This window comes from Gobio gobio (genome assembly GCF_949357685.1).
Source record: "Gobio gobio genome assembly, chromosome: 19".
Lineage (NCBI taxonomy): Eukaryota > Metazoa > Chordata > Actinopteri > Cypriniformes > Gobionidae > Gobio > Gobio gobio.
The window spans coordinates 46945832-46973331 of record NC_137112.1 but is presented as its reverse complement, the minus strand read 5'-3'; the positions used below and the strand labels follow the sequence as shown (position 1 = coordinate 46973331).

At 44.5% G+C, this 27500-nt stretch overlaps 2 protein-coding genes across 2 annotated transcripts; one reads left to right on the top strand and one right to left on the bottom strand.

Moving 5' to 3' along the window:
* The first annotated feature begins 1629 nt into the window (after nt 1–1629).
* On the top strand, nt 1630–11607 carry akr7a3 (aldo-keto reductase family 7, member A3 (aflatoxin aldehyde reductase)). Its single transcript, XM_079844863.1, has 7 exons — nt 1630–2004; nt 3892–4079; nt 8425–8529; nt 8674–8770; nt 9984–10083; nt 10242–10371; nt 11327–11607. Exons 1-7 carry the CDS (start codon nt 1719–1721, stop codon nt 11486–11488), a joined length of 1068 nt encoding a protein of 355 aa, XP_079700989.1. The 5' UTR covers nt 1630–1718; the 3' UTR covers nt 11489–11607.
* On the bottom strand, nt 11529–17455 carry mrto4 (MRT4 homolog, ribosome maturation factor). Its single transcript, XM_079844864.1, has 8 exons — nt 17394–17455; nt 17064–17122; nt 16757–16860; nt 14904–14985; nt 14729–14796; nt 13710–13861; nt 12948–13024; nt 11529–12012 (listed from the first exon to the last, which is right to left on the bottom strand). The coding sequence occupies exons 1-8, from the start codon at nt 17419–17421 to the stop codon at nt 11863–11865; spliced, it is 720 nt and encodes a 239-aa protein (XP_079700990.1). The 5' UTR covers nt 17422–17455; the 3' UTR covers nt 11529–11862.
* Between the last annotated feature and the right edge of the window lie 10045 nt (nt 17456–27500).

The following is a 27500-nucleotide window of genomic DNA, read 5'->3' as shown; positions in this document are numbered from 1 at the left end:
TTGGGATAATGTAAGTACTCAAGTCAACAAAATATAGAACACTGGCCTAGTGGTTTTTGGATATTTTAATCAAAAAATCTTAAATATTGTGCCTTTAAAGGTGCACTATGTAAAAAAAATTCAGTAAAATATCCCAAAACCACTTGGCCAGTGTTCTATATTTTGTTCAGTTGAGAACTTAAAATATCCCAAATGTTTCCAACTATTTGTAAATGGTGAGATGCTATTTTACCCGAGGAACCGGGACGTGTGAGGGCGTGGCCTGTCGATGACATCATATCCGCGTTCCCCTCGGTTTCCAGTTTTATTCTGCAGAAACGCTTTCCTCTCACTTCAGTGTGAACAAGTGTCATAGCAGCCGCTGAGAGAACACACAGAGTAACGCCATCCCATCATCAACACACTCAGATGAGTCTAATATGATCAACAGAGCTGCGTTACCTCACACTCATGAGCGGAGGAGCGGAAGTGGCGCCGGCGACTGTGGCATAATAAAAGTCCCGCTGCTCGCGAGGCGTGTGTTGCGTTCATCTTTTTAAAGGGTTAGTTCACCCAAAAATGAAAATTCTGTCATTACTTACCTTCATGTCGTTTGACACCTGTAAGACCTCCATTTGTTCGGGACACAAATTAAGATATTTTAGTGTAAATCCGATGTCTCAGAAAGGCCTCCATTGGCAGCAACCAAATTTGCACTCACAAGACCCATAAAAGGCAGTAAAGACGTCGTTACAAAGTCCATCTCACTACAGTGGTTCTGCAATAACTTTATAAAGCAAAGAGAATAGTTTTTGTGCGCAAATTTTTTTAAAATAAATATTTATTTAGATTTTATTAGTTAGTTATTGATATAAACATCCCTAAAGTACCGAAAAAGGGTACCGTTGGGTACGATTAAAATGTGAACGGTACCCAACCCTACTGCCAATGGAGGCCTTTCTGAGCCATCGGATTTCAACAAAAATATCTTAATTTGTGTTCCGAAGATAAACAGAGGTCTTACGGGTGTCAAACGACATGGGGGTTTGATATTAATGACAGAATTTTCATTTTTGGGTGAACTAACCCTTTAACAATCGCTCCAGCGGTTCCTCAGCTCCACAACACTCGTCCTGCTCTGCTTCACCACAGTAACGTTAATAAACATGATTTCTTCCCGAGTCCAATCCCGATTCTTTCCCACCGGCTGTGAGCTGAAGACCACATGACCCAAGATTCTGCGCTCAAATGTGCCATCATCAAACTACGCCTTCGTTTTGGCGACCTCTAGCGGACGGAAAACTTACATAGTGCAGCTTTAAGTAGAGAAAAACTAGTAACACAATATATAATTTTCTATAATAACAATATAAAAAATAGTTTTTCGATTATATAAAGTTCAGCCAAAATGTTGATGCTAACTACATTTTGTGTTTTTGGTCCACTACCCATTTATTGAGCCATTGATTTGTATTGTGCTGACATCTTCAGGTTACAATGGGACTTGCATGTGCTTGAAAAAATAGGGTGATATTTGGAAAACCTCACATATTGGCGTTATTTTGACCAAAGGGATGATGCAAATAAACTTTGAACCTTCAAATGTCCACCTCCTTTTGTCGACCAATGGCATGCATTTCCTCTACGTTTGGGCACATGTTGGGCACTTTCCCCACGGTCCCTCAGTGCACGCGCGTCCCCTGCCCTGGTAGTACTACCGACTCTACAGGAACTTTACTATGATGAACTTTGCTACCATAAGAAGCCTGAGCGGAGTTCACCACAGCATTCGAACAATACAAAAACAGACATTACACTTTGTCCATATCCGCAACATGTCTCATTCCAAACTCCCCGTCACTCTGCTGGGATCCATGGCGTTTGGTGGACGCGCGGACGCGCATATGAGCGCGCAGCTCGTGCAGGTGTTCTTGGAGCGCGGGCACGATGAGCTGGACACTGCATACATGTACAATGATGGACAGGCGGAGAGCATCATTGGAGACATGCAACTTCCTAAAACAGGTACAAATGTTCCTTCACAGCGTGCAGTGATCATCATATGAGTGCACTAGATCACATGACTCTGCACGTGACATGTTTGTTTGTAAGCTCAAAGAGGTTTTTCCTTTTTTTCTAAACCAAATATATTTTTCATATATGTGTATGTATAAATATACAAAAGAAAATATTAACAGAAAAATACTGGTAAACATGTTTAGTTCGTATTACTTTTAGATATTGTTTTCAAATATGTTTTAATAGCCTTACAATTTTAAATTGTTCAACAGTTATTTTTTATTCGATGTAACTTTATGAATATAATAACAAGCAATGAAAATCAAATCAAATAAGAATAAAATATTTGTATGACCAAAAAAAAAAAAAAAAGCTTTTATTTGTAAATCATTGTCCAAAAAAATTGTTAGGACACTCCCAAAGTAAATTATTAATATTCTCAGGGATATATAAAATAAATATTTTTTTTTTTTACAAAAAAAAACACACACGCAAAAAAAACTAACATTTTCCTTATGGATCGAATACTTGGATGACCAAAAATAATTTATTATTTTACTTTATTTATTTAAATATTTATTTATAATTGAATTAATGTTTAGTATTGTTATTGATTTATTATTATTTTATGTAGTATTATCGTTCTTGTTTATCTTAATGATCAATTGTTTAATTTTCATTTATTTAATTATTGAGTATTTTAATGTATTATTTGTTATCTGTATTATTATTATTATTATTATTATTATTAATTTAATTACTAAAGCATGCATGTCAAGCAGCAACTAAAATTACTAAAATAGTGTGCGTGGTAAACATGTTTAGTTCGTATTACTTTTAGATATTGTTTTCAAATATGTTTTAATAGCCTAACCATTTTAAATTGTTCAAAAAAAAATGTTGGTTGCATGTAACTTTATGAATATAATAACAAGCAATGATAATCAAATCAAATAAAAATACAAGATTTGTATGACCATCAAATGGGGGGAAAACAAATGACATCAGCTTCTGTGAAATTAAGCTTTTATTTGTAAATCAATTGTTAGGACAATTGCATGCCATAGTATTATCGTTATTGTTTATCTTAATGATTAATTGTTTAATTTCCATTTATTTAATTATTGAGAATTGTAATGTTTTATTTGTTATCTGTATTATTATTAATTTAATTCAGAGACAAATACTAAAGCATGCATGTCAAACAGCAAATAAAATGACTAAAATACTGTGCGTGGTAAACATGTTTAGTTCGTGTTACTTTTAGATATTGTTTTCAAATATGTTTTAATAGCCTAACAATTTTATATTTTTCAAAAATTATTTTTGGTTGCATGTAACTTTTTATGAATATAATAACAAGCAATGATAATCAAATCAAATAAAAATACAAGGTGTGTATGACCATCAAATGGGGGAAAAAACTAATGACATCAGCTTCTGTGAAATTAAGATATTATTTTACCATTATTATTATACCAAAAATAATGTATTATTTTAATTTATTTATTTAAATATTTATTAATTTATAATTTAATTAAAGTTTAGTATTTATTATTGATTTATTATTATTTAATGTAGTATTATTATTGTTATTGTTTATTTTAATGATTAAATTTTTAATTTTCATTTATTTAATTATTAAGTATTTTAATGTATTATTTGTTATCTGTATTATTATTATTATTATTTTAATTCAGAGACAAATACTATTAAAGCATGCATGTCAAACAGCAACAAAAATTACAAGGAACAATGCAAAATAAGGCACTTAAATAATAATAATAATTGAAATGATATTTTCATGATATTATTTTCTGTTATTCCTGTATAATCACATTAAAGTCTCAAAGGGGAGTATATTTGTAATCATGTTCAATGTGTTTTTATCAGTTCGAATCGCGACTAAAGCAAACCCCTGGGAAGGAAAAACACTGAAACCGGAGAGTGTGCGGGATCAGCTGGAGACGTCCCTGAAGAGGCTGCGCACGCAGTGTGTGGAGATCTTTTACCTGCACGCGCCGGACCACCAGAACCCTGTCCAACACACACTACAGGCCTGTGATCAGCTCCATAAACAGGTCAGGCTTTACAGGAGCACTAGAACCCTGTCCAACACACACTACAGGCCTGGGATCAGCTCCATAAACAGGTCAGGCTTTACAGAAGCACTAGAACCCTGTCCAACACACACTACAGGCCTGGGATCAGCTCCATAAACAGGTCAGGCTTTACAGAAGCACCAGAACCCTGTCCAACACACACTACAGGCCTGGGATCAGCTCCATAAACAGGTCAGGCTTTACAGAAGCACCAGAACCCTGTCCAACACACACTACAGGCCTGGGATCAGCTCCATAAACAGGTCAGGCTTTACAGAAGCACCAGAACCCTGTCCAACACACACTACAGGCCTGTGATCAGCTCCATAAACAGGTCAGGCTTTACAGAAGCACCAGAACCCTGTCCAACACACACTACAGGCCTGGGATCAGCTCCATAAACAGGTCAGGCTTTACAGAAGCACTAGAACCCTGTCCAACACACACTACAGGCCTGGGATCAGCTCCATAAACAGGTCAGGCTTTACAGAAGCACTAGAACCCTGTCCAACACACACTACAGGCCTGGGATCAGCTCCATAAACAGGTCAGGCTTTACAGGAGCACTAGAACCCTGTCCAACACACACTACAGGCCTGGGATCAGCTCCATAAACAGGTCAGGCTTTACAGGAGCACCAGAACCCTGTCCAACACACACTACAGGCCTGGGATCAGCTCCATAAACAGGTCAGGCTTTACAGGAGCACTAGAACCCTGTCCAACACACACTACAGGCCTGGGATCAGCTCCATAAACAGGTCAGGCTTTACAGGAGCACCAGAACCCTGTCCAACACACACTACAGGCCTGGGATCAGCTCCATAAACAGGTCAGGCTTTACAGAAGCACTAGAACCCTGTCCAACACACACTACAGGCCTGGGATCAGCTCCATAAACAGGTCAGGCTTTACAGAAGCACCAGAACCCTGTCCAACACACACTACAGGCCTGGGATCAGCTCCATAAACAGGTCAGGCTTTACAGGAGCACTAGAACCCTGTCCAACACACACTACAGGCCTGGGATCAGCTCCATAAACAGGTCAGGCTTTACAGGAGCACCAGAACCCTGTCCAACACACACTACAGGCCTGGGATCAGCTCCATAAACAGGTCAGGCTTTACAGGAGCACCAGAACCCTGTCCAACACACACTACAGGCCTGTGATCAGCTCCATAAACAGGTCAGGCTTTACAGAAGCACTAGAACCCTGTCCAACACACACTACAGGCCTGGGATCAGCTCCATAAACAGGTCAGGCTTTACAGGAGCACTAGAACCCTGTCCAACACACACTACAGGCCTGGGATCAGCTCCATAAACAGGTCAGGCTTTACAGAAGCACTAGAACCCTGTCCAACACACACTACAGGCCTGGGATCAGCTCCATAAACAGGTCAGGCTTTACAGAAGCACTAGAACCCTGTCCAACACACACTACAGGCCTGGGATCAGCTCCATAAACAGGTCAGGCTTTACAGGAGCACTAGAACCCTGTCCAACACACACTACAGGCCTGGGATCAGCTCCATAAACAGGTCAGGCTTTACAGAAGCACTAGAACCCTGTCCAACACACACTACAGGCCTGGGATCAGCTCCATAAACAGGTCAGGCTTTACAGAAGCACTAGAACCCTGTCCAACACACACTACAGGCCTGGGATCAGCTCCATAAACAGGTCAGGCTTTACAGGAGCACCAGAACCCTGTCCAACACACACTACAGGCCTGGGATCAGCTCCATAAACAGGTCAGGCTTTACAGAAGCACTAGAACCCTGTCCAACACACACTACAGGCCTGGGATCAGCTCCATAAACAGGTCAGGCTTTACAGAAGCACTAGAACCCTGTCCAACACACACTACAGGCCTGGGATCAGCTCCATAAACAGGTCAGGCTTTACAGAAGCACCAGAACCCTGTCCAACACACACTACAGGCCTGTGATCAGCTCCATAAACAGGTCAGGCTTTACAGAAGCACCAGAACCCTGTCCAACACACACTACAGGCCTGGGATCAGCTCCATAAACAGGTCAGGCTTTACAGAAGCACTAGAACCCTGTCCAACACACACTACAGGCCTGTGATCAGCTCCATAAACAGGTCAGGCTTTACAGAAGCACCAGAACCCTGTCCAACACACACTACAGGCCTGGGATCAGCTCCATAAACAGGTCAGGCTTTACAGAAGCACTAGAACCCTGTCCAACACACACTACAGGCCTGGGATCAGCTCCATAAACAGGTCAGGCTTTACAGGAGCACCAGAACCCTGTCCAACACACACTACAGGCCTGGGATCAGCTCCATAAACAGGTCAGGCTTTACAGGAGCACCAGAACCCTGTCCAACACACACTACAGGCCTGGGATCAGCTCCATAAACAGGTCAGGCTTTACAGAAGCACTAGAACCCTGTCCAACACACAATACAGGCCTGGGATCAGCTCCATAAACAGGTCAGGCTTTACAGGAGCACCAGAACCCTGTCCAACACACACTACAGGCCTGGGATCAGCTCCATAAACAGGTCAGGCTTTACAGAAGCACCAGAACCCTGTCCAACACACACTACAGGCCTGGGATCAGCTCCATAAACAGGTCAGGCTTTACAGGAGCACCAGAACCCTGTCCAACACACACTACAGGCCTGGGATCAGCTCCATAAACAGGTCAGGCTTTACAGAAGCACCAGAACCCTGTCCAACACACACTACAGGCCTGGGATCAGCTCCATAAACAGGTCAGGCTTTAGAGGAGCACCAGAACCCTGTCCAACACACAATACAGGCCTGGGATCAGCTCCATAAACAGGTCAGGCTTTACAGAAGCACTAGAACCCTGTCCAACACACACTACAGGCCTGGGATCAGCTCCATAAACAGGTCAGGCTTTACAGAAGCACCAGAACCCTGTCCAACACACACTACAGGCCTGGGATCAGCTCCATAAACAGGTCAGGCTTTAGAGGAGCACCAGAACCCTGTCCAACACACAATACAGGCCTGGGATCAGCTCCATAAACAGGTCAGGCTTTAGAGGAGCACCAGAACCCTGTCCAACACACAATACAGGCCTGGGATCAGCTCCATAAACAGGTCAGGCTTTATAGGAGCACCAGAACCCTGTCCAACACACACTACAGGCCTGGGATCAGCTCCATAAACAGGTCAGGCTTTACAGAAGCACTAGAACCCTGTCCAACACACACTACAGGCCTGGGATCAGCTCCATAAACAGGTCAGGCTTTACAGAAGCACCAGAACCCTGTCCAACACACAATACAGGCCTGGGATCAGCTCCATAAACAGGTCAGGCTTTACAGAAGCACTAGAACCCTGTCCAACACACACTACAGGCCTGGGATCAGCTCCATAAACAGGTCAGGCTTTACAGAAGCACCAGAACCCTGTCCAACACACACTACAGGCCTGGGATCAGCTCCATAAACAGGTCAGGCTTTACAGAAGCACCAGAACCCTGTCCAACACACAATACAGGCCTGGGATCAGCTCCATAAACAGGTCAGGCTTTACAGAAGCACTAGAACCCTGTCCAACACACACTACAGGCCTGGGATCAGCTCCATAAACAGGTCAGGCTTTACAGAAGCACTAGAACCCTGTCCAACACACACTACAGGCCTGGGATCAGCTCCATAAACAGGTCAGGCTTTACAGGAGCACTAGAACCCTGTCCAACACACACTACAGGCCTGGGATCAGCTCCATAAACAGGTCAGGCTTTACAGGAGCACCAGAACCCTGTCCAACACACACTACAGGCCTGGGATCAGCTCCATAAACAGGTCAGGCTTTACAGGAGCACTAGAACCCTGTCCAACACACACTACAGGCCTGGGATCAGCTCCATAAACAGGTCAGGCTTTACAGGAGCACCAGAACCCTGTCCAACACACACTACAGGCCTGGGATCAGCTCCATAAACAGGTCAGGCTTTACAGGAGCACTAGAACCCTGTCCAACACACACTACAGGCCTGGGATCAGCTCCATAAACAGGTCAGGCTTTACAGGAGCTCTAGAACCCTGTCCAACACACACTACAGGCCTGGGATCAGCTCCATAAACAGGTCAGGCTTTACAGAAGCACTAGAACCCTGTCCAACACACACTACAGGCCTGGGATCAGCTCCATAAACAGGTCAGGCTTTACAGGAGCACTAGAGAGCTCTAGCCCAACTCTATTGAGTTATTGATAGTTTATCAATAGAAAACCGAATCCTTCAGAATGACACAACTCAACATCCCATAAACTGAGGCCTTGCTTTGCTAATCTGAGCTGTTTGTTGATGTTCAGGGCAAATTCAAGGAGCTGGGCTTATCAAACTATGCATCATGGGAAGTGGCAGAAATCTGCAGCATCTGCAAACACAATAACTGGGTGATTCCCACTGTATATCAGGTCAGTGGATATCGATGGATGTCTATATAAGGACTAGTATAACATTAATGTAAGGTCTTGAATGAAGTTGGCTATGAGTGATGAGTTATGAGCATTACAGAGGAATGAATGTTGAGTTTTGATCAGGGATGTTTTCTTCTGAAGGGCATGTATAACGCAACCACACGACAGGTGGAGACTGAGCTACTGCCCTGCTTAAGATACTTCGGCATCCGCTTCTACGCCTACAATCCTCTGGCAGGTAATGTGTTCTATCTATCTATCTATCTATCTATCTATCTATCTATCTATCTATCTATCTATCTATCTATCTATCTATCTATCTATCTATCTATCTATCTATCTATCTATCTATCTATCTATCTATCTATCTATCTATATATATCCATCTTCTATTTATCTATTATCCATCCATCCTCTATCTATCTATTCATCCATCCACCCATCTTCTATCTATTCATCCATCCATCCACCCATCTTCTATCTATCTATTCACCCTTCACTCATCTATCTATCTATCCATCCATCCATCCACCCATCATCTATCTTCTATTTATCTATTATCTATCCATCCATCCATCTTCTATTTATCTATTATCCATCCACCCATCATCTATCTATCCATCCACCCACCCATCTATCCATCTTCTATTTATCTATTATCTATCCATCCATCCATCTTCTATTTATCTATTATCCATCCACCCATCTTCTATCTATCCATCCATCCACCCATCATCTATCTATCCATCCATCCATCCACCCACCCATCTATTCATCCATCCACCCATCATCTATCTATCCATCCATCCATCTACCCACCCATCTATCCATCCATCCACCCATCATCTATCTATCCATCCATCCACCCACACATCTATTCATACTTCCTATCTATCTATCTATCTATCTATCTATCTATCTATCTATCTATCTATCTATCTATCTATCTATCTATCTATCTATCTATCTATCTATCTATCTATCTATCTATCTATCTATCTATCTATCTATCTATCTATCCATCCACCCATCTATTTATCTATTAGCCATCATCTATCTACTCATCATCCACCCATCTTCTATCTATTCATCCATCCACCTATCTATCCATCCATTCATCTTCTGTCCCTTCATCCATCCATCCATCTACCCACCCGTCCATTCATTTTCTATCCATCAATCTTTTTAACCCACAAATTTAATTTCTATCGCTAAGCTCTAAAATCAACATTTTAAACAATAATCAACTCTAGTCTTGTTGAGACTCATTTCTTACCTAGCATTTTATGCATTTATACTTTTTTGCTGGAAACGATGCACAATAAAAAAATATATATATTGATCGCAGGTTAAATCAAGAGAAATATCCCTCTACTTTTATGCAGTTTCTTCTTCACAGGTTGCATGTCTTCTATTTCACCTCAGCACGTCTGCATCTGCTCCTCTCACAGGTGGGCTCCTCACGGGGAAATATCACTATGAAGATAAAGACGCCGCTCAGCCCGCGGGACGATTCTTCGGGAACAGTTGGGCTGGTGCTTACAGGGACAGGTGCATTAATATCATAATTCCCCGAATATGATACATCACTGATATTTTTTGTTCAATCCTGTGAGCTCAATCTCTAGATCTAGTTAGTGAGGCATAAATATTTGACTATTATTAAATGCGATCAATGTTGCGTATGTGTGGCATGATGTGTATTTCAGATACTGGAAGGAGAGTAACTTCCAAGGCATTGATGGCATTCAGAAGGCTCTGGAAACCGCGTACGGCTCGGAGAAACCCACCCTCACATCAGCTGCTATTCGCTGGATGTACCATCACTCTCATCTGAAGGTGCGACACATCATGAAACCATATAATAATGCACATTTGGTACTTTATAAACCTGTAATGTCATAATGCATTCATTTAGATTGCGCCCACAATATGAGATTTGCAATATTCAGTGCGGTAACAGCATGTCATGTGACCAGACTAACTCGACTTCTTAAGTTTACTCAACTCACAATCAGTGTTGGGGGTAATGCATTAACAAGTAACTTGAGTTACGTACTTTTTTTCCCAAGTAACTAGTAAAGTAACGCATTACTTTTCAAACTTACAACAAAATATCTCAGTTACTTTTTCTAATTAATTTGACTGACAGCTCTCCTGCCCCCTTGTTGAGAAAAATAAGTGCAGAGGCGTGTGTGTGAACATGATGGTTATTGTAGTTCTAGACTAAATGTGAGCATTTATTTATCTCACTTGCACAATAAAGATTCTGTACTCCTGAAAATGAATACAATCAGTCAAATGCAAAATCAGAATACTATGCAAACCTCCAATAACTAAATGTTAAATAAAACAATGTTTTATGCATTTAATCTTCCTTTATATTTAATTTACCAATGTCTTGCTGCTGACCTTTGATGATGAAAATTACTAGATTTTTTGTTTTTATTGGTAAAACTTTTTTCTCCTGCGCCCTATTCTACCATTATCCAGAGCTGCGCCCTCTACTGTTCATGCGTCAATCTGCATTTTTACCTCAGCCTGGAGCTTAATATTTCAATTTTGGTATGAAGAGGTCTTTACCGTTGCACAAAAATATAACTTTTGTTATAAAAAAACAAGCCCAGCCCAAGTGAGCAAAAGTAACACAAGAGTAAAGTAACATTACTTTTCTTAAAAAGTAACTCAATTAGTTACCTTTTAAGGGAGTAACGCAATATTGTAATGCATTACTTTTAAAAGTAACTTTCCCCAACACTGGTCACAATGGAGTTAATATTGGATATGTTTACAGGGGGATCAGGGTGACGGGGTCATTATCGGGATGTCCACCATGGAGCAGCTGCGTGAGAACCTGACAGCAGCAGCAGAAGGGCCACTCAAACAGGAAGTCGTGGACGCTTTCAAACACGCCTGGGATTTAGTGGCCCACGAGTGTCCCAACTACTTCCGCTAGACATGACGATTAGAGAAAATGATATGATGAAGCCTGATTTATAAGAATACAGAAGAGATGGCTTTATTTTTCAATGGTCCAGCCTTCAGCTTCCTAATAAACACAATGATAAAATCAAACACTTCCTGCTTTACATTTTCCCACGTTTACATGAAAATGCAATAATGGCATCTTGATGGATCACTGCGTTTTGTTTTCTTCTTGCCAAGCTATAATAACTTATATCTAACAGTAAGAACGACACAGATCACATGTTTGCCCCAGTCTCTCTGTTCTTTTGAACATTGCAGATGGTGACGGTCAGCTGACAAAACATTTTACTGGCTTATGCTGGATCAACACAAACAAATGTTCATGGCGAAAAAGTCCATGTTTTATTCGCTCCCTTCTCCTTCCTCAGAGTCTTCCTCTTTCCTGGTCTCATCCTCATCACCGTCTGTTAGCTTCTCAAAGTCTGCGGACTCAGAATTCCACATGCACTTAATCGACAGCTTGAACTCCGCCATCTCGATTCCAAAGAGTTTCTGATTTGAAAGGACAAAAATATATATAGTTTTAGAATAATGTTATGAAGAATTCAAGATTGAATCCCTTTAAAGGAACACAGTGACTTTTTGGGACTTTAGCTTATTGACCGTATCACCCAGAGTAAGATAAATCCATTCTAGTGGTGGGCATAGATACATTTTTTTTAAAATCTAGATTAATCTCACTGTAATCTTGGAATTAATCTAGATTAAAATGGCTCATTTGAATTCTGTTAGTGTTGGTGTGACGGGTCTGAATCTCGCGCGGGGTTGCACATAACGTTAATTCTACTAATTCCAGCAGATTTCGCGCTCGCATCTGAAGCACACACACACACACACACACACACACACATACCGTGATAAAGCCGCCTCTGACATACAAGTGCAAAAATCAGCTCCTTTTTCCATCTTATTACTGGTCAAATACACTCAAAAATGTCTCGATGCCCATCTTGGTGAGTTTTAGCGTAAACACAGTCGTAACCAGCTCACAGGAACAGTGTTTGGGATCCATACGTGCGTCAGGTCTTAAAGGGACAGAAGTTATTTATTATTCAAACTACAAAAAGACAAAATATCACTTACGAGCACATATTCTGAATGCCTTCGGCAGAATTGAAATGAGCCATTTTAATCTAGATTAATTCCAAGATTACAGTGAGATTAATCTAGATTAAAAAAAAATATCATCTATGCCCACCACTAATATATTTATAGTATAACCTCTATCGGGAGTGGAAGAAAACGGAGAGTCAGGTTTACGGTTTAGCTGAATTGGTGCTTATTCAAAACCGAAAGTAAAATGTGCACGGCTGCACAGAGCGCGCATTTGACTGCGTGCGCGCCTCGTCCGCTTGGCACTCTGCGATGGCGTCATTTTTACCTTTAAGTATAGTGTGTTTAGTAGTGTATTAGTGATACAAACTCACCAGAACTCGAGCCTGTTCGGGTGTGAGTGTGTCTCCGTCTTTACACACTTCAAAATCCTTTATCAGTGTCACCACACCTGCAGATGGATTCATATGTTAGTGCACACTACTTTTTGTCCAATTCAATTTCTCACACACACACACACACACACACACACACACACACACCTTAACTTTTTTTTGCTCACCAGTCACTGTGACTTGTGGTTTTCCAGTTACTAGTCACTCAGCATTTTCACTGGCCAAAATTTTGACATTGATAGTGGGGAAAAACTGCCATATGGGCAGTATGACCAAAAATGTGTATTATATCACTGTATTTTTCTAAATTATATCGGTTTCGCGGTATATGACGGTCTTTTTTCCCCTATGCATGACCTGGTGTTAACCACATTTTCAACTGATTGAGAGAGGAAATACTGCATTAGATTGACTAAAATGCATAATAAATGTTTCTTGAGCATCAAATTAGAATGATTTGTGAAGGATCATGTGACACTGAAGACTGGAGTAATGATGATAAATTCAGCTTTGATCACAGGAATTACACTTTAATATATATTCACATAGGAAATAGTTATATTAAATGTTTTAAATATTTCACAATATAACTGTTTTTGCTGTATTTTGGATCAAATAAATGTAGCCTTGGTGAGCAGAAGAGAATTCCCTTCAAACCAATTAAAAAATCTTAATGATTCCAAACTTTTGACTGGTAGTGCGCGCACACACACACACACACACACACACACAATGGTTGACCTTTCTTCAGAGCGGTGGGGAGTCCCAGCTGTCTGAGCTGAGGCTCCATTGAGTGTGGAAACTGCTCCAGTGGACCCTCGTCCAGCGTCACGGCCATGGTCGCTACGTTTCCCGCTCGAGCGTAATCCATCTCTTTAAAGTTACTGAAATATCTGCGCACAAGAAAAACATGCGTTATGAAAAGAATACAACATTAGATTTGATCAGAATTCATGGATAAAGTTTGAAATAAAACTGATTATTATGAAGGATGTTGGAAACTATTGAAGGAGGAACAACGAAGTGTTAAAGTTCCGTTCATCTTCAGAACACAAATGAAGATATTTTAGTGTAAATCTGATGGCTCTGAAAGGCCTCCATTGGCACAATGGCACGGTTCACTCTCAAGACCCTTAAAAGACACTAAAGACGTCGATACAAAGTCCATCTCACTACAGTGGTTCTACAATAACTTTATGGAGTGACGAGAATAGTTTTTGTGCGCAAAAAAACCCTAAATAACGACTTACATAGTGATGAAGATTTCAAAACACGGCCTCATGAAGCTTCGAAGCGTTATGAATCAGTGAGTCGATTCATGATTCGGATCGCGTGTCAAACCGCCAAACCGCTGATTCGACTCACTGATTCATAACGCTTCGAAGCTTCATGAGGCCGTGTTTTGAAATCGTCATCGCTATACAAGTCGTTATTTAGGTTTTTTTTGTGCACAAAAACTATTGTCGCAGATTCATAAAGTTATTGTAGAAGCACTGTAGTGAGATGGACTTTGTAACGACGTCTTTAGTGTCTTTTAAGGGTCTTGAGAGTGAACTGTGCCATTGAGCCAATGGAGGCCTTTCAGAGCCATCAGATTTCCACTAAAATATCTTCATTTGTGTTCTGAAGATGAACGGAGGTCTGACGGGTGTCCAACGACATGAGGGTGAGTAATTAATGACAGAATTTTCATTTTTGGTTGAACTAACCCTTTAAGGTCATCAATGCATATGAGCTGGTGTCTGACGTGCATTACTTACTCTTGCACCTCATCTTTGGTTTTGTTAGTGAACAAAACGCCGACTTCACCTCTGAGAAACCTGCTCAGCTGTAAAACACACCACAATCAGTTCAATATATTAGCCAGTGTACTTAATACAGTTCTGAACATGTGTAAACATTCATCATGTAGCAGTTCAATCATACTAGACATACTTTATGCAGGTTATCTTTGTATTCGTCAGTCGGTCCTTTACCCAGAGCAATCATCATGACTTTGTTCTTACCGAAGAAGAACCTGTAACGCAAAACACACATTCAACCTTAATCTCTCTAAAATGATGCATTAATCAGTAGATCAGCAGCAGCATGAAGTGTGTGTGTGTGTACACAAGTTAAGCTATACTTTGTGAGGGTCAAATATCCTCACTTACATAGTGAAATATTCTGACAACCAACTAGTGAGGACATTCTACTGGTCTTTATTAGTTAAAATGGCTTAGAAATCAGAAAAAAGCATGTTTTTATTACAATCTAGTGTTTTGTGTGAGATGCGAGTGCGTGAGAGAGTGTGTGTGAGAGAGAGAGTGAGAGTGCAAGAGTGTGTATGTGAGTGTGTGTGAGTGCAAGAGTGTGTATGTGAGATGTGTGTGACTGCAAGTGTGTGCACGTGTATAATGGAAGCCTCACTAACACAGTGAAACAGATGTGAGTGTGTGTGATGTGTGTAAGTGAGAGTGTGTGTGATATGTGTAAGAGATGTAAAAAAAATGTGTACCTTGAATGCAATGTAAGTCGCTTTGGATAAAAGCGTCTGCCAAATGCATAAAATGTAAATGTAAAATGAGTGTATGTGATGTGTGTGAGTGTGTGGGTGAGTGAGTGTATGGGAGTGTGTGTGATGTGTGTGAATGTATGTGAGTGTGTATGTGAGAGTGTGTGATGTGAGAGTGTGTGATAGTGTGTATGTGAGAGTGTATGTGAGAGTGTGACTGTAAGTGTGTGATTGTATAATGGAAGCCTCACTAACACAGTGAAACAAATGTGAGAGAGTGTGTGAGAGTGATGTGTGTATTTGATGTGTGTGAGAGTATGTGTGTGAGTGTATGGGAGTGTGTGTGATGTGTGTGAGTGTATAATGGAAGCCTCACTAACAGTGAAAAAAATGTGAGAGTGTGTGTAAGTGAGAGTGTGTGTGATATGTGTGAGTGTATGTGAGAGTGTGTGGGTGAGTGTATGGGAGTGTGTGTGACTAAGTGTGTGTGTTAATGTATGTGATGTGTGTGTGTGATGTGTGTATGTGGGAGTGTGTATGTGAGAGTGTGAGTGTATAATGGAAGCCTCACGAACACAGTGAAACAAATGTGAGAGAGTGAGTGTGTGAGAGTAATGTGTGTATGTGATGTGTGTGAGAGTATGTGTGTCAGTGTATGGGAGTGTGTGTCAGTGTATGGGAGTGTGTGTGATGTGTGAGAGTGTATGTGAGAGTGTGTGTGTGATGTGTGTGACTGTAAGTGTGATGTGTGTGAATGTATGTGAGAGTGTGTGATGTGTGTGTGTGTGACTGTAAGTGTGATGTGTGTGAATGTATGTGAGAGTGTGTGATGTGTGTGTGATCTGTGTGTGTGTGTGTGTGTGTGTGTGTGTGTGTGTGTGTGTGTGTGTGTGTGTGTGTGTGGGAGTGAGTGTGATGTGTGTGAGTGTATAATGGAAGCCTCACTAACAGTGAAACAAATGTGAGAGTGTGTGTGTGAGTGCATGTGAGAGTATGTGTGATGTGTGTATGTGAGAGTGTGTGTATGTGAGATGTGTGCGTGATGTGTGTGGCTGTAAGTGTATGCATGTATAATGGAAGCCTCTTTAACACAGTGAAACAAACGTGTGTGTGTGTGTGTGTGTGTATAAGAGTGTATGTGAGTGTGTGTGTGTGTATAAGAGTGTATGTGAGTGTGTGTGTGTATAAGAGTGTATGTGAGTGTGTGTGTGTGTGTGTGTGTGTGTGTGTGTGTGTGTATGTGAGTGAGTATGTGTGTGTGTGTGTGTGTGTGTGTGTGTGTGTGTGTGTGTACCGGCTGTGTTTCCAGGCCGTCCTGATGTCTTTCAGTTTGTTGTTCCTCATGTTCTCTATTGAGAACACAAACACATATCTGTAGATGTCTGCACATTTCCGCAGCTGATGAAGAAGAAAAGGAAAAATGATAATCAAACCAGACGCAAATGAGTGGCAGTGATGGTGTGCCTCTTTCCACAGAATATGAAACACCTCAAGCCCATGATAGATTACATGATCACGTGGTTTTGTTCGTTCCCAATAATACCACGGTTTTACCATAGCACATGCTCATCACCAAACGAGCAAAGAAAAGTCAAACTAACCTCTTCAATCAAGTTTTGTTTGGATCCCAACCCCTTCTTGGTTGTTTTGGTTAAAGAAACTGTTCAAATAAAGCGATAGCATCATTAACACACTCTAACACACTCGGCTGTTCTAATATTAACCTCAATAAATGACAGTAAGTGATTACAGTTTAACCACATTAAGAATATGAGCACAAAGTTACAAACAATATTATATTTTAGCACCGTGTCAAATATAATATAAATACATTCCTCTCTTTAACCACAGCACGAACTCAAGATCGAGTGATTCTAATGTAAGGCGTGTAAAAGTAAGTAATAAAACACACTAAAACATTAAATTAATACCTTTCTTGTCTCTCTTGGATTTCGGCATGGCTCTCACGTTGTTTTCTTCTTCGCCTGATGATGATCTCAGAGCGCTTGACGAACAGCGAGGAATCACAGCGCCGCCTATTGGTGCTCGCGGGTACACTCATGAATATTAATTAGATCCTTTCTCTAGTTAACCAGCAGAAGGCGCAGCACAACTGTGTTTAAAGTTTATAGTTTTACAGTATGCAATTTTAGGTTACACAGGTGTCATTGTCACTGTGTAATTATATATTTAAGTACTGAGTAATAATAATTAACCACATGTACTTACTATAGGGTTAGGGTTAGGTTTAGTTGCATGTAATTATGCGTATTTTAATATATGGGAAGTACATGTAACATAACAAGGACACTGTAAAATAAAGTGTTACTCAATTTTATAACATTATGTATAATAGAAAACACCTTATTTGGTCAATATGCCACTTTTTTTCTATAAACATACTTTACTGGACACAAAATATAAGTAAAACTATATATAGAATAATAGAAACACAGTAACTATCAATAAGTCAGCTGTGTCTTAAAAAAAAGTGCACTTAAAGCTGCAATCCGTAACTTTTTGCGCTCTGTTAATAAACAAAACTGCACGCGTCTCGCGGAAGAACTTTGCAGCCGGAGCTACTTCTCTCTGTTTATGTCTATGGCGAGTCACGCAGGGGCTGTGCTCCTCCGCGGCGGGGTCCTATCAGTCTGGCCTGAAATAGTCCCAATGTAAACACTTATTATAAGTGTACCATAATGATTCAGGGTAAGACAAAAACACGGTTTGGAAAATTGATTAATGTTGTACATTGTCATTATATCATTTTTGTAAACCTTGAACACAAAAAAAGGTACGGACAGCAGCTTATTTTGTATTTTACTCAAGTGCTGTACTTTTACAGGGCAAGATATCCTCTGTTTCATGAAGTTGATTAAATGAAATATAATATTTGTATTTTCACTTAATCGCTTTGGCACATTTCTCTAAACTGTAAGCACCCAAAACTGCTTCAAAACGTAGTGATTGTGTTTGGAAATCGGCCAATGCCACCAAAATAAACGTGTTTTTGTCATCGTGTGTGCCATGTTTAGACGTTTTTCCACAAATGTAATATTTTTAACTTTTTTTTGTTGACTAACTGCTTTCTATACAGTAATGTCCGGTTTGTAGGTCTCCTGTGGATCACACTGAGCTTTACTGTAAATACAGATTCAGACAGTAGTAAAGAAAAGGATAATGCAGTGCGCGAAAAGAAAATGAACATATTTATACAGTAAACGTATTGTTTTAAGAAATGATTTACCAGTAAGCTTAAAATTCACAGTTGTTTGTTCATTTTTACACACTTTATTATGTTTTTCTCTAACGCACACACATCTTTCTATTGCTCTTAGTCTTCCATTACAAGAATGTTCAGTTTACATGGAAACACATTTCTACTAAAAGAAATGTACAATACATACAAATGAGTAAGTACAAATACGTACTGATGCTGGGTTGTGATGTTTCTCCATGTTCAAAAGTGCACTCACACACACACACACACACACACACACACACACACACACACACACACACACACACACACACACACACACACACACACACACACACACACACACACACACACACACACACACACACACACACACACACACACACACACACACACACACACACATATGTTGGGTTTTCATGTTTTATGGGGACTTTCCATAGGCGTAATGGTTTTTATACTGTACATACCGTATATTCTATCCCCCTACACTGCCCCTGCCCCTAAACCTAACCCTCACAGGAGACATTCTGCAATTTTACATTTTCAAAAAACATCACTGAGTCTGATTTATAAGATGTTTTCCTCATGGGGACCTAAAAATGTCCCCACAAGGATGAGGATTTCGGATATTGCTATCTTTGTGGGGACATTTTGTCCCCATAACGTGATGATTACCAGTCCACACACACACACACACACACACACACACACACACACACACACACACACACACCCACACACACACACACACACACACTCACTCACACTCCCTCACACGCACACACACACACACACACACGCACGCACGCACGCACGCACTCACTCACACACACACACACACACACACACACACACACACACACACACACACACACACACACACACACACACACACACACACACACACACACACACACACACACACACACACACACACACACACACACACACACAAACACACACACACACATGTTTGTTTTTGTGAAATGTGAGGACATTCCATAGGCGTAATGGTTTTTATACCGTACAAACCGTATTTTCTATCCCCTTACACTGCCCCTAAACCTACCCATCACACACACACACACATGTTTGTTTTTGTGAAATGTGAGGACATTCCATAGGCGTAATGGTTTTTATACCGTACAAACCGTATTTTCTATCCCCTTACACTGACCCTGCCCCTAAACCTACCCATCACACACACACACACACACACACACACACACACACACACACACACACACACACACACACACACACACACACACACACACACACACACACACACACACACACACACACACACACACACACACACTGCCCCTAAACCTACCCCTCACAGGAGACTGTGCAGTTCACTTTCTGTGAAAAAAACCTTGTTCTGTGTGATTTATAAGCATTTTGAAAAGTGAGGACATGGGGAACGTCCTCATATTTCACCCTCTTTTTGTAATACCTGTGTCATACCCATGTCATTATACACATTTGTGTCCTGATATTTCACGAAAACATGCCCACACGTGATGAAGACACCTTCCCCAGACGCCTAACACTCGTTGGGAACTGCCTGTTTCTGTTATAGATTTATATAAGAAAAGATGGATTGACGTGTGCACTTGACACTTGGATGAAAGGATTTGTAGCAGACATGACTGCATTCCCGGAAACGGTGATCCCGCATGGCCTGTCTGTTCTACACAATGGCAGAAACTGCAGCTGATCCTCAGAGATCCTGGGTGTGTTTAGCACATGTTCTTCAGGCCAGGGCTCACTTACACACTCACACTCACACTCACACTCACACACACACACACACACACACACACACACACACACACACACACGCTAACAGGTCGTTCAGGCCAGGGCAGGTTTGAGGAGGAATCTCTGACTCCAGTCATCAATCCATCATCTGCCCAAATGAAAGCACTCCAGCTCTGAGTTGCCACAACATGCAAAAGTGAAAATGAATCAACTCAACGCCTTCTGTGCTTAAACTGTAATATTCTGCTGACAGTGGGGATTTATGAATTTACTGAATGGGCTTGCTCATTTAATCTCATTAATAATAATAATAATGATAGGGATTTATGAACTTTTCAACTCTGACTAATGAGTGTGAATTCATCACACATTTACATTCAGAAAACTGATTATGATGTTGCAATGAACAAAACATAAATGTTTGTATATTAGATAGATAGATAGATAGATAGATAGATAGATAGATAGATAGATAGATAGATAGATAGATAGATAGATAGATAGATAGATAGATAGATAGATAGATAGATAGAAAGATAGATAGATAGATAGATAGATAGATAGATAGATAGATAGATAGATAGATAGATAGATAGATAGATAGATAGATAGATAGATAGATAGATAGATAGATAGATAGATAGATAGATAGATAGATAGATAGATAGATAGAGACGGATGGACGGACAGACAGACAGACAGACAGATAGATAGATAGATAGATAGATAGATAGATAGATAGATAGATAGATAGATAGATAGATAGATAGATAGATAGATAGATAGATAGATAGATAGATAGATAGATAGATAGATAGATATATAGATAGATAGATAGATAGATAGATAGATAGATAGATAGATAGATAGATAGATAGATAGATAGATAGATAGATAGATAGATAGATAGATAGATAGATAGATAGATAGAGACGGATGGACGGACAGACAGACAGACAGATAGATAGATAGATAGATAGATAGATAGATAGATAGATAGATAGATAGATAGATAGATAGATAGATAGATAGATAGATAGATAGATAGATAGATAGATAGATAGATAGATAGATAGATAGATAGATAGATAGATAGAGAGATCTATCAGACAGACAGACAGATAGATAGATAGATGATAGATAGATAGATAGATAGATAGATAGATAGATAGATAGATAGATAGATAGATAGATAGATAGATAGATAGATAGATAGATAGATAGATAGATAGATAGATAGATAGATAGATATATAGATAGATAGATAGATAGTTCCCATTCAGTCGGTCACGTTCGACGTACGTCGGACGTACCGACGAATTGGGATCACTTCTGGGAGCCCCTATCAGCTTCGAGCTATCTAGAACCGGCCAATGGACAATTGGCGTGCGAGATTTGCATCTCGCGCCCCGCCCCGCGCCGCGGGTATAAACAGGAAGCGAGAGCGAATGCACGCTGTCATTCACTTCGGAGCCACACAGGCATATGAAGACGACTCACTCATCTACTATAGAAGAGTATTTTCGCTGCTACAGCAAGAGAACTAGACCGGAGAGGAACCGGAAGAGGACGCGTGTTGGAGAAACGGCACCTTTCAGCGGGACCGCGCTGACTCATCCAGCTGCTGAGAGAGCAGAGAAAACTGCTGTTTTCACAGCAACAAATTTCTGTTGGTCTGGTTGGGCGTTTTCCCTGTTTGAGTACAGGCACGGGCTGCACACAATCCCGTGCGCTGTCGCGTTCCCCCCTGAGTGCTTCAGCACAGAGCGTTTTCCTCACAAAAAGAGTTCACGGGTGACGTGCCGTCCTTTTCAGGATGTCTTACCACCCGTGCGTTTCTGGATGCGGTCGTTCCCTGTCCCCTGCTGACGGTCACAATCGCTGTCTCACGTGTTTGGGCATACAGCACACTGAGGCGGCGTTTGTGGATGGCTCATGTTCCCACTGCGGGAACATGACCATCTCGGAGTTAAGATCGAGACTCTCCTACCTTCGGGCTGGGGGAGTCCCCTTACCCATCCCACGAACCAGGGCTGCCCCTAACCCGGGCGGTCCTGCTTCTTTGGATGGCCAGGGTGATCTGAGGATCACGTTTAGGGCAAACCCGCCGAGTGAATCTCCGCAGGCCCCTATTCCCTCTGCTCCGCAGCCGGTAGAGCCTCCAGGAGAACCCGCTGGACCCTCCCACGGGAGACCAGTGGTGACTTTTGGAGCTCCAGCAGACGAACAGATGTCAATCGCTGCATCGGAGGGGGAGTTTCAGTCCTCGGGGGATGAAGGGTCAGTTGTACTGCCTCCCTCTGGGAGAGTGGCAACGGCTGCCCCGGACCCTGAGATGGCTGCTATGCTTTCCCGGGCCGCCGAAAGGGTTGGGCTCGAGTGGAACCCTCCACCGTGTCCCGAACCCTCTAGGTTGGACGATTGGTTCCTCGGGGTGGGTCGCGCTGGTTCTCAGCGTCCCGCCCCGACACCTTTCTTCCCGGAGGTGCATGAGGAGCTCACGAGGTCGTGGACGGCACCTTTTTCTGCCAGAAACCGGCCGAGTGACTCCTCCCCTCTCACTACCCTCGACGGCGGGCCAGCCAAGGGTTACGTGGGGATCCCGCCAGTGGAGCGCGCCGTCGCGATGCAACTGTGTCCGGCGACCGCCTCTAACTGGCGCGGTGACCCACGTCTCCCGTCCCGGGCCTGTAAGTTCTCTTCCAGTCTGACTGGGAAGGCTTACAAGGCCTGCGGGCAGGCTGCGTCCGCTTTGCATGGCATGGCGTTGCTCCAGGTCCACCAGGCCCAGGCACTCCTTGACATGCACGAGGGTAGGCCTGACCCAGAGCTCCTCCGGGAGCTCCGGACGGCGACGGACCTCGCCCTCCGGGCGACGAAAGTCACCGCCCGTTCCATCGGTCAGGCGATGTCCACGCTTGTGGTCCAGGAGCGTCATCTCTGGCTCAACCTGGCTGATATGAGGGAGGCCGATAAATATCGGTTCCTGGACTCCCCCATCTCGTCAGCTGGGTTGTTCGGCGACGCGGTCGAGAGCTTCGCCCAACAGTTCTCGGCCGCCCAGAAGCAGACGGAGGCGATCAAGCACATCCTGCCCCGGCGGCCCGCTGCTGCCCCCACCCCGCCGCCGGTGGCAGCGCCTCCGACTACTCGTCGCCGAGGACGTCCACCCGCCGCCGCCTCCGCCCCCGCCAAGGCACCGCAGCAGCCTTCCACCAGCCGACGGCGTGGGGCCGGCCGTGGGAAGGATGTCCAGCCCGCTCAGGCCGCTGCCAAGCCAGGTGGCAAGCGTCGTCGCAAGCGACCCTGAGACGGGCCACCCAGAGATGGAGGAAACTGCTCTGAGGGAGATGGCTGCAGCACCACTCCTTCCCCCGGAGGAGGGCCGGGGGAAAATCTTTTGTTTGTCTGTTCCGCCGCTGGTCCCAGTGCCAGCGGCACCCAAAACTTCAATAAAAGAGCAGTTTCCAATATCTCTGGGTGCCAAGAGAGCGCGCTTGGCGGTGGTCGACGCTCCCATGCCTCGCCACCCTCAAGTACCTCTCCCTTCGCCAACAGGGGACGCCGGCTGTCGGGACGCACTCAAGCGGCCTCCCCACACTCGCACGTCCCCTCCGCGGATGCAGGTAAGTGTTGCACAGCACACTCAGATCCCGCTACGGGCCGCTCCCATGCCGTCCGAGCCGGATCCCTGCGTTCCGCCTCGCTGCCCCGCTGCGGGTACGTCTGTGGTGCCGATGGTCCCCCTTGCTCGGAGTCTGGGAGCCTGGCTAGCGCTTCCCAGCCCGTCTCGGTGGCTCATCCGTACCATCAGACTCGGCTATGCGATTCAGTTCGCCCGGCGTCCCCCCAAGTTCAGGGGCGTTCACTTCACGACTGTAGTGGAGGCGAACGCCCCCGTGCTCAGGGCGGAGATCGCTGTCCTACTGGCGAAGGACGCGATAGAGCCGGTCCCTCAAGCCGATATGAGGTCCGGGTTCTACAGCCCGTACTTCATTGTACCCAAGAAAGGCGGCGGGTTACGACCGATCTTGGACCTGCGATTCCTGAACCGGTCCCTTCACAGGCTGCCGTTCACGATGTTAACGCAGAAGCGCATCTTCAGGTGCATCCGTCCCCAAGATTGGTTTGCAGCGATCGACCTGAAGGACGCGTACTTTCATGTCTCGATTCTCCCTCGACACCGGCCCTTTCTGCGCTTCGCGTTCGAGGGACGGGCATATCAGTACCGCGTCTTACCCTTCGGCCTGTCCCTGTCGCCCCGCGTCTTTACGAAGGTTGCGGAGGCGGCCATTGCTCCCATGAGAGAGCATGGTGTTCGCATCCTCAACTACCTCGACGACTGGCTGATTCTTGCCCAGTCACGAGAGCAGTTGTGCGAACACAGGGACAAGGTGCTCAGTCACCTCAGCCAGTTGGGACTTCGGGTCAACTGGGAGAAGAGCAAACTCTGCCCCACGCAGAGGATCTCTTTTCTCGGTATGGAGATGGACTCGGTCGCCATGACTGCGCGCCTCACCGAGGAGCGCGTCCAGTCGGTGTTGAACTGCCTGAATTCATTCAAAGGCAGGACAGCGGTTCCACTGAAACATTTTCAGAGGCTCCTGGGGCATATGGCATCCGCAGCCGCAGTAACGCCGCTCGGATTGCTTCATATGAGACCGCTTCAACGCTGGCTACACGATCGAGTCCCGAGATGGGCGTGGCACAGCGGTTCCCTCCGCGTCCAAGTGACTCCGAGGTGCCGCCAAACCTTCGGCCCGTGGTCGGACCCTTTGTTTCTCCGGGCGGGAGTCCCCCTAGAACAAGTGTCCAGGCACTCCGTTGTCTCCACGGATGCCTCATCCACGGGTTGGGGTGCCACGTACAACGGGCTTGCAGCTTCGGGCCTGTGGACGGGGCCTCAGCTGCAATGGCATATCAATTGCCTCGAGTTGTTAGCAGTTCGTCTTGCACTCAGCCGCTTCAAAGTGCCGCTCAGAGGCAAGCACGTTCTGGTCCGGACGGACAACACTGCGGCCGTAGCGTACATCAACAAACAAGGTGGTCTACGCTCCCGTCGCATGTCGCAACTCGCCCGCCATCTCCTCTTATGGAGTCAGAAGCATCTGAGGTCGCTTCGTGCTGTTCACATTCCGGGCCTGCTCAATTGTGCGGCCGACGAGCTGTCACGTCAGCAGGAACTTCCGGGAGAATGGCGACTCCATCCCCAGGCGGTCCAGCTAATCTGGAGTCGTTTCGGGGCCGCACAGGTAGACCTGTTTGCCTCCCCAGAGACGACCCACTGTCAGTGGTTTTATTCCTTGACCGAGGGAACCCTCGGGTCGGATGCCCTGGCCCACAGCTGGCCCCGGGAAGAACGCAAGTATGCGTTTCCCCCAGTGAGCCTTCTTGCGCAGACTCTGTGCAAAGTCAGGGAGGACGAGGAGCAGGTCCTGTTGGTCGCTCCGTATTGGCCCAACCGGACTTGGTTCCCGGAACTAGTGCTCCTTGCGACAGCACCTCCCTGGCCCATTCCTCTGAGGCAGGACCTCCTGACTCAGAGACGGGGCACCCTATGGCACCCGCGTCCAGACCTCTGGAAACTCCATGTCTGGTCCCTGGACGGGACGCGGAGGTTCTAGGTGACCTACCACAAGCGGTAGTTGACACCATCACTTCCGCTAGAGCCCCCTCTACGAGGCGCCTCTATGCGTTGAAGTGGAACCTGTTCGTCGATTGGTGCTCTTCCCGCCAAGAAGACCCCCGAAGATGTTCGATCGCTTCTGTGCTTACCTTTCTACAAGATGGGTTGGAGCGAAGGCTGTCTCCCTCCACCCTCAAGGTCTATGTCGCCGCTATCGCCGCTAATCATGAGTTCGTAGATGGAAAATCTCTAGGTAAGCACGATCTGATCGTCAGGTTCCTTAGGGGAGCGAGGAGATTAAATCCTCCTCGTCCTCCCTCTATACCCTCTTGGGACTTAGCTCTGGTGCTTACTGCACTACAGAGAGAACCCTTTGAGCCTCTGCAGTCAGCCGAGTTGAAAATCCTGTCGTTAAAGACTATACTCCTGATTGCGTTGGCCTCCATCAAGAGGGTAGGGGACCTGCAGGCATTTTCGGTCGACGAATCGTGCCTGGTGTTCGGGCCCGGTAACTCTCATGTGATCATGAGACCCCGGCCTGGATACGTGCCCAAGGTTCCCACTACTCCCTTCCGGGACCAAGTGGTGAGCCTGCAAGCGCTGCCTTCGGAGGAGGCAGACCCAGCCCTAGCTTTTCTCTGTCCCGTCCGTGCTCTCCGGACTTACGTGGACAGAACGCAAAGCTTCAGGACCTCAGAGCAGCTCTTCGTCTGTTACGGAGGACAGCAGAAGGGAAAGGCTGTCTCCAAGCAGAGGATGGCCCACTGGATAGTGGACGCCATCGTCTTGGCTTATCAGTCCCAAGACGTGCCCTGCCCGCTCGGGTTAAGAGCCCACTCCACTAGGGGTGTTGCCTCTTCCTGGGCGCTGGCTCGTGGCGCCTCGCTGACAGATATTTGTAGAGCTGCGGGCTGGGCGACACCTAACACGTTCGCTAGATTCTATAGCCTCCGTGTAGAGCCGGTCTCTTCCTGTGTGCTCACTTCCCATAGTCAGTAACACCGAAGTACCCGTTCCAGTGTCGGCTTGCTGCGCCATTCCCTCCCCTATGGTAGACGGATGCGTGCGCTTATTCTGCTCCAGTCGAGTTCCCCGGAACGGCGAACCCTGTTGAGTCCTCCGCAACCCGCGGCAGTCGGACGTGGCGGAGCGTTCGACGCCAGGTCTAACACTCGTATGCATTGGTGGAACTTGTGTTAGGCTGGGTTCCGTATGTAGTGACCCCCACGGCGGTCCCATATGTGTATTCTTCCACGGTACGGCTCCCTACGGCGAGCCCGTGTCTTTCCCTCGGCAGAGCTCCTCTGCCGTCTCAGGTTCGTGTTGTCTCCCTCCTAATTGACCGGGGCCACCCCTGAGACTTCCGTATGTTGTGCTGCCCACGGCCAGCCCATACGTGTATTCTCCACATGTTAACTCCCT